Genomic DNA, 8,197 nt, shown 5'->3' with positions numbered 1-8,197 from the left:
TTCTCCCTGCCTTTTCATTTTTCCCGGTGCTGGTAGGTGGGCAGGTCCCGGCCCCCGTGTCGTGTCCCCCGCCCCCCATCTCGTCCCGGGACCGGGCTTGCTCCACCCGGGCCGGCGCTTCGAGCCCTCTGCCCGCGGGTAGGGCGGCGTGTGCCTCCCACCCGTGTGTGCTCCCCCCTCCCCCGGGGTGGCCGTGGGCGGCCGTGAGCGCCCCCCGCGCGCGCGCACCCCCTCGGAAATGACTTTTTGTGTTTCAGCTGCGGCAGCTCCCGTGAGGATGCCGGAGGAACGGCTGCCCGGCCAAGCACCGACCGCGGGGAGGATGCGTCCGGAGGAGGAGGAGGAGGATTAAGCGACCCCCCCCCCGCCCCGTCCCTGTCCCCCCGGCCCCCAGCCCCCTCGTCCCGTCCCTCCCTGCCGCCCCCCTCGCCCCGGCCACCATGAACACCAACGTGTGCGTGGAGAGCGGCCCCAACCCCGAGGCGCCGGGGCTGCCCAAGGACAGCCACCTGCCCGAGGGGGCCCTCAACAGCCTTGTGGATTACAACTCGGAGATGGAGAGGTACCGCTCCTTCGCCACCTTCTACAAGACCAACGGCGGCGCCTTCCCCCAGGCGGCCAAGATCGCCCGCATCACCACCCCCATCTTCCCCAGCGCGGCCGCCGCCGCCGCCGCCCGCATCGGCATGTCCCCCTGGAACTGCGACACCGCCACGGCCGCCGCCGCCACCGCCATGCTCTGGGGCAGCGGCGGCGGCGGCGGCGCGGCGGGCGGCGCGAGGAAGCCCTCCTCCTCCTCCTCCTCCTCCGCTGCCGCCGCCGCCGCCGCCTCCGCGGCCGCCGCCGCCGCCTCCTCGCTGCACGCCGGCAGGGGCGGCATGCACCACCGGAGCGACTCGCAGCGGCTGGGCAAGCCCGGCTGCCCGCCGGCCGAGCAGCCCGCCCTGCCCATGGCCAACGGCAACTTCCTCTCCACCCTCGCCCCCGAGCACTGCCGGCCGCTGGCCGGCGAGTGCATGAACAAGCTTAAGTGCGGCGCCGCCGAAGCCGAGATCATGAACCTCCCCGACCGCGTCGGCACCTTCTCGGCCATCCCGGCGCTGGGCGGCCTCTCCCTGCCCCCCGGGGTCATCGTCATGACGGCCCTGCACTCCCCCGCCGCGGCCTCGGCCGCCGTCACAGACAGCGCCTTCCAGATCGCCAACCTGGCGGACTGCCCGCAGAGCCACGCCTCGGCCTCGCCCGCCTCCGCCCTGGGCGCCGCCGCCGGCGCGGGGGGCGGCGGAGGCGGCGGCGGCGGTGGCGGCGGAGGCGGCGGGGGGGCCGGCGGCACCGGTGGCGGGGCCGGGGCCGGGGCGGGCAACCCCGCCAAGAAGAAGCGGAAACGCTGCGGGGTGTGCGTGCCCTGCAAGCGGCTCATCAACTGTGGAGTCTGCAGCAGTTGCAGGAACCGCAAAACGGGACACCAGATCTGCAAATTTAGGAAATGTGAAGAGCTTAAGAAAAAACCGGGCACTTCGTTAGAGGTCAGAGGAGATGATTTCTTTTTCCCCAGCCTCCCGCCGTCCCTCCTCAACCCCCTGCCCCCGCCCCTCCAGTGCTTCTTGTCTAGCTTCAAGATGCAGCATCCCTTCTCCGAGGCCTCCTTCAGGCTCTGAGGGAGCCCCCGCCGCGGGCGCGGCTCCCCGCGGCGCGGCCCCGCCGCCCGCCCCTCTCCGCCCCGCAGGGAAGAGAAACGCCGCCTCCCGCGGCGCCCCGCCGAGCCGGGCCCCGGCCGCTGGCCCCCGGCCCCGGGCCGAGGAGGGACGGCCGGGGGGCGCCGGCCCCCGCCCCGCCAGCTCGTGGCCCTTACGGAACGAAGCTAACCTGGTTTACCTGCCGTGCTGTTTCCATAAGACTGCTGGCTCTCTGGTTCCGTTTTCTTTTACTTATTCTTTTTTTCTTATTTCTCTCTCTACCTTTTTTTTTTTTTTCCCCTTTTTTAATTAATGGCAATCATGACGATTCGGGGAGGTTTGTAGGAACGGGGAGGTGGGAAAGGGAAAGTTTTAGCTGAACACCAGGCTCTCGCTGTCAGAAGTTCAGGGAAAGCAATGGCAAGTTCATCTCCAGGCTGGCTGGTAGCAGTTTGTCCCAGACAGACAACGGGCCATGGATCCCAGTAGTAGGTGAAACGCACCCAAGTGATCTCTTTGGCAATGTCTTTTATAAAATAACCTGCTTGTGGTGTATTAAACACAATGGAAGAATAGCACAGGTATGACTGAACTGATTTCTGACTGAACTGTATGTGCGATTATTTTTACAACGTTTCCTCTGAGCTGACAATGTATTGTGTTCCCCAAAGCTGTAACAACAGGTTTTCAGATTTGCTAGACGTGCGAGAGACAGGCAGATCCCGTGTCGCAGACATTTCAGTTATTGTATCGGGCGCGACAGACAATGGGAACCAAAATACACAACCGTGAGGAAAATGGCAATTGGATGGTATCATTAGGGGAAGGAAACAAGTGAGAGGAAAGAGTAGTAATCATACTTAATTCCTTGTCATTATTAAAATTATAGTGTTGCTGGTTCGACACGCATCTCAGATGTGTCTGAAGGTGTCGAGGATGATGGATTTAGTACAGAGGAGTAGTTTGTGGCGGGTGACACCAAGATTTGTAGTCACAGAAATCAGCAACTAAGTGAGAAATTGCAACTTCCCTCTGTTGTGTGTGTGCGCCTGTGTGTGTTTGCATAGCGGTTTATTCCCTTGCTCATTGCTTGCAGGAGCTCTCTCCAAGAAGAGATGGGATGAGGGATTCCAGGGAAAAAGCAACACTTAGAGCCAATTAATTTGTTCTGTATTAAATAAATTGAGATAACAGTGTTGGTATTGACACTGCCATGGGACGAAAGCAACATTTGGGGGTTAACTGACGTTTGGCTGATAGCATTAACTCTTTCCTAACCAGCCTCATCAAAACAACTAATTAATTCCTTCTTCCAAGACTGAACTGTCCTTGCTGAAAGTTTCATTTGTAGCTCTGCATCCTTTTAGCTCTTTTTTTGTGAATAGTGACCCAACATCACTAACACAAAAACCAGGATGGACTTCCAAGGGGATAGAAGCTAGACTGGGTTTTCAGCTCTTGTTATCCTCTATAATATCCCTCTGTTGATTCTTTAGCAAGTTTGCAACAAGGATAGTTAATGCCCTGCTCTGTTAATGCTGAGTACAGCCTAAAAGAGACTCCCTGAACCAGAGGCGTGGAGAATTCCCCCCACACGACTCAGCACTGAGAGTGCCTTTGTGTGCCAGGTTCCCTCATTAGGCTTGCAAACAGGGTGCTGCTGGGATTTAATATTTGTGATAAATGATAGGTCCTGATGGTTTATCGATTTGTGCAGAAAGTGAGCTATCTCTGGAAGAAACGAATTTGTACATTATCAGATCTTCCTGTGGGTTTGTGTGCATCTCTGAGCACGTTTCCAGAACTACCTTGCTCCTGACAAAGGTGTTTGGTAGCGTTAAAAACTTTTCAGGCATGCTATGAGAATTAGCATCCCGTTAAAATTGTTTAACCACTGTGACTAGTAAAACCTATGGTTTAATTAGCCACTTGTGTGCTCTCATAACCACCTGCCTCCACCTCTTCTTCATTCTTTCTTTCCCCCACTTGCTCTCCATCAGATACATAAACACAAAAGCTCCTCTGCTGCTGTACTGTGACTCAAAGGAAACAGGTTTCTCTTTCCAGCTGTGGAGATGTCAGCAAGGCATCACTTCTCTGCAGGTCATGGCCCATCACAAAGTTTTGTCACAGGATATGGCTAATTTCTTTACAGAAGTGCTGTTTCTCAGGAGGAGAGGAAGAATAACTGACTTATATGGTTGTTTTCCTTATGTCTTCTTTCTTTATAAAAAACTTAACCAATACGGTGACAGGAGGGCTGCCTAGAGCACAGGTGCAGCATCAGTGCTCTGGCTGTACGGCCACCAGCTGTAAGGGTGTCAGAGGGTGACAGGGCCTCCACGAGGGCCCTGCAGCAGTGGTGTTGGTGTTGGGGGTGGGCAAGGACAGTCTCCCTGCGGAGTGAGTGGCTGGAGGGACTCATTTGGCCTGTGCTCCTGGGGAATCCACAGCTCTGTGGGGATGATCCCCTGGCACCTCGGTAGGCACGCTTCCATGGATATGTGTCAAGGATTGAGGGGCTTACATTCCACTACACACTTAGATGATTCTTGACTTGTGCTCAACAGTGGCTGCAAATTGCGGGGGTGATTTATGGCAGGGGGTGGAACCATGTTTAAAAACAAATGAAAAATTAGAAAAAAGCCAATAAACTGTCATTTCTTTCCTTTTCCCTTAAATCTCTTCTACTGGTGCAATGAAGGCATAGGATATAACTTTCAAGGATAGGATATGGGGTTGAAGACAGATTCACGTGAATGCTTTCCAGTTCCTGACCCTTGCATTTTTCATGGAATGCTTCTTGCCCAGCATTTTTTTTTAAACACTTGAATTATTTTTTCGTACTTTTCTTGTACTGTTTTCACATTAAAAGTGTCCCAATGCTCTAGTATTTTTCATAGAATGTTATTATTACTAGGAAATTTTATGTACGGCAATAATAAATCTATAAAAATCAGATTGACGTCATGTTGCACGCTGCCTACTTGTGTATGTATATTCTGTGTTCATTCAGATTTACAATCAGTTTAAAGAGACATAATCTTTATTTACCCATAGAGAGTACTTATTTTCCTCTGATTGGTGCACATGCCTGTAACTTCTGCTGCAGGTTATGAAGATTAGGTGCCTGACGGTAGATTACATCCTTTTAAGTGAACCCCATTCAGTGTATGAATCTCAGTTGCCCCAGCGCACATTTTCATTAGCGTGGCAGCAAGCTCAGCCAGAGAGGCTGACTTGCGTTGGCAGGGGCTGAAGGGTCTTGCCAAATGTGAAATATCAGCTGTTTAGGCATGCTGTCGTCGTAGCAGGCACCACTTGCTCCCTTTGTAACAGCCCAGCTAATTGATATGTGCGCTATTAAAGTGAGCGTTTGCATACCAACCTGATTGAGTCAATACCAGCCTCCCAATCCGAGGCACCTCGCTGAGCTGCGCTTCGAGCCAGTGGGATTTTGAGATGGCCTTCTCCAGGGATAGGTTGTGATGATTGATTTCAGCAGGAACGGCGTCTGATCCTGAAAGTCTTAACACCATATGGCATTGCCACAGGGGAGAGAGGCTGCGCTGGCAACCTCCGAACTTGCACTTCGTGTTGCGGTAGCGCGTGTGAGCGCTGTTAAGGGAAGACTGCTGAGCTCTGTGGATAGGGGTCAATTAGTAGGGGCCTCAGAGGAAGCAATTTCCCTGCCGTCTATCTGGCTTTAAATTACATGCACAAGTTAAGTGACGGCATGATGGAATTGAGCGGTGGTGAGGGGGAACTGTAAAGTCTGATAAGAAGCAGGCGGCTAACACGATCCAACGGGCTAACTGGAAGGTGGAAAGGAAGACCACCTTGTAGCTCGTGTTGCCGTTCATCACTAAACATCAGCAGCGTGGCTCTGTGACAGGCTGTCTCTCCTGCCTGCCACTGCCTCGTAGCCCTCCATCTGGCCGAGGCTCCCTGTGTGCATATGTTAAACACTTTGCAAAAGGGCAAAAAAGCAGTCCTTGTTCCCGGGCGTTTACAGCTGGAGCAAGAACTGCCGTCTGCCCCGAGCACAATTTACATTGGCATTGGCTGCAAAGCTCTGATCAGCCCTGAGTGCTGTTTTTCTCCTCTTTCCTCCTTGTTTGTGCCCCTGGTGCTCGGCCAGGGTTCTCTTGTTCTTCTGTTTGTGGGTCTGAGCCTGCAGGGAACGTGCCTGGTGCTGGAACTGGCTGCTAGCACCATAAGAGAGCCCTCACTGCGTGACTGTGATGCTCTTGCTTGGGGCTTCCAACGTGGTATATGATCCTGCTGTGACAGAGTGAGCAGGGAGGGGAGGAACTGAGAAGCAGTGCAAGATCTGACCTTTGTTGCTCATTTTGCCATGAGGTTTTGTCATTTTCGTTCAGATACTGCATGTCTGGGATAAACATATGTTCAGTGATGAGTTTTCCTTTTGGCTTCTGGAGGTTCTTGGGGACAATGCCAGGCCTCCTACTGCCACCTCCAGCAGAGACCAGAGCAGCTACACCTTTGCTCACCAGTGCCTGATCTCTGCTGCTCAGAAATCTCCTTGAAGAGAGTTGACCTTCTGTCTTAGGATCACATCTTGCAAGGCAGGAGTGTGCTGCAGTTGGTGGGAGTCACAGGGGGGAGGAATAAGTTTAGAGCCCAGAGGAGACAAACTTTTGGTCTCCTTGATGTTCTTTGAGATTTCTTGATTTCCTCTGAAATATGGTTGGATGGTGCCTGGTTTACCGTTTCGTATGTTTTTGTTTCCCTTTCCTCATGTGATACTTGTAAAGCAGAGAAAGTGCCCAAACCCCATGACATCACTGTTCAGAGTATAAATAGCTGCTTGATAGACTGCACACTGTTGTTAAAGGTGAGGCAAAAATGAAGTTGCTCCTGCCTAAGAAAATCTCTTAGTGGTGGGATTTGGTACTGAACTGAACAGAATTTCAAGAAATTCTGCAAAACTGTAGGCCAGTCAGGGACTTAACAGCCTCTTTCATATAAACTCTGCTTTCTACTTGCGTTGAAAATTGCTTGCTTTAAGTCATTGGACTATGATTATTTGCTAGTGAAATTGTCCGTACGGTAGGAGAGGTTAACTGGTTGCGATGGTTCTGAATTTTGATTGCACTGAGAAGTTCTTTGCATGGTTTTCTAAGTTGTTCTAGTATAGGTTATGCACTTGTGGCATCAAGATTCTGTGCCAGACCCTGGATTTCAGTGTTGTGACTGGTTAGTCTATTTTTTTAAGCTGTCATAATGAAATCTCTTTGTATTGTTTAGGCTGGGCAAGCTGCATGTGTCATGAGAAAGATGATGAATGAGGGTGGTTTGGGGGTGTTTTGTGCAGTAATTAGCATAATAAGTGTATTTTTTTTCCCTCTTTTTTCCCCCAAATCGTCTAGATCACTTTGAACTAGATATTTCAGTTAGAGGTACATAAACCCATCATGACTTGGAGTCCTATGCCAGCTACAGGATGTTTGGAAAATCATTGTGTTTACAAACACAATTCTGTGTTTGTACAAATTGTTGTAGACTATACACATCATGCCTGATTCATATAGGGAGACTGTGTTTAAGTTGGTAGATATGTGAATGTCATGCTACATGCCACTGATAAGGAGTGGGCAACAGGAAGGAACAGTCTTGATTTTTTGTCTGCTTGTTCATGTATGTGGATATTATCAGATTTTGGGGCCATTTTCCATGCAATTCTGTTTGATAAGTGCACACCTAACACCTTTACTGAAGTCAGGGAAGACCTTGCTCACTTGGAGAATGGATTAGCATGTCAGCAAGCAATCCCTTAATACTGGGGAAAGATGGGGAAGAGAAACTTTTTTTTTTTTTTTCTTTCAGAAAGCAACACCATGGTACTGGTTTTTGGGTTTTCAAAGAAAAGTGCCCCAGAGAGAGTTAAAAAAAAGGTTGATATTAGTTTCTGTATATTGTGTCATGCATTTATGCATGGCAGTGACTCAGAGCAGGTCTTTTCCAAATATCCTAAAAATTCGTAGTGTTGAAAAGAAAATGAGTAGTCTTCCAGCTCTTAACATGCATATATATTGTAAGGGTTAGGTTTGGTGAAATAATTCTAAGCAGGCAAACCTAGGATGTACACCTTAAAGACTCATCAAATACAGCATAATCCTTTTGATCACTGATTGCAATGGGAAATGGCTGCTGCTTGCAGAGGGGAAGGCTTTCAGATAAGCTTTTTGGATGTACCCAAGTGAGTTGGGAGCAATAAGGAACCTGTGTCACTGTAGCCTTGGTGGCTATAATTCTCAAGCCATCAACTATGTGCTTAAAAACTGGCAGCAGACACCATGTCTCCTGAGGAGTACCACCACCCAGGGAAAGCGTTTCTCTGCTTCTGTAGAGTCTGTGTTTTTGATAGCTCAGCTGCTTGGATGATTGCACTGAACCACAATGTCTTGAAGCATGTGGCTTCCTTTGCTGCTTTTTTTGCCATTTGAGAGCCCTGACTGCATGTCTGCCTTCTCTCTTCTTTTGGGTACTTTTATTGT

General features: G+C 50.9%; 1 protein-coding gene across 1 annotated transcript; it reads left to right on the top strand.

The window, feature by feature from the left end:
• The first annotated feature begins 423 nt into the window (after nt 1–423).
• CXXC4 (CXXC finger protein 4) lies at nt 424–4,637 on the top strand. Its single transcript, XM_058837980.1, has one exon. It carries the CDS (start codon nt 441–443, stop codon nt 1,656–1,658), a length of 1,218 nt encoding a protein of 405 aa, XP_058693963.1. The 5' UTR covers nt 424–440; the 3' UTR covers nt 1,659–4,637.
• The last annotated feature ends 3,560 nt before the right edge of the window (nt 4,638–8,197 follow it).

This window comes from Poecile atricapillus, chromosome 4 (genome assembly GCF_030490865.1).
Source record: "Poecile atricapillus isolate bPoeAtr1 chromosome 4, bPoeAtr1.hap1, whole genome shotgun sequence".
In the NCBI taxonomy this organism is placed as follows: Eukaryota; Metazoa; Chordata; class Aves; order Passeriformes; family Paridae; genus Poecile; species Poecile atricapillus.
The sequence above is the reverse complement of the archived record's forward strand: the minus strand, read 5'-3'. Positions and strand labels throughout refer to the sequence as shown.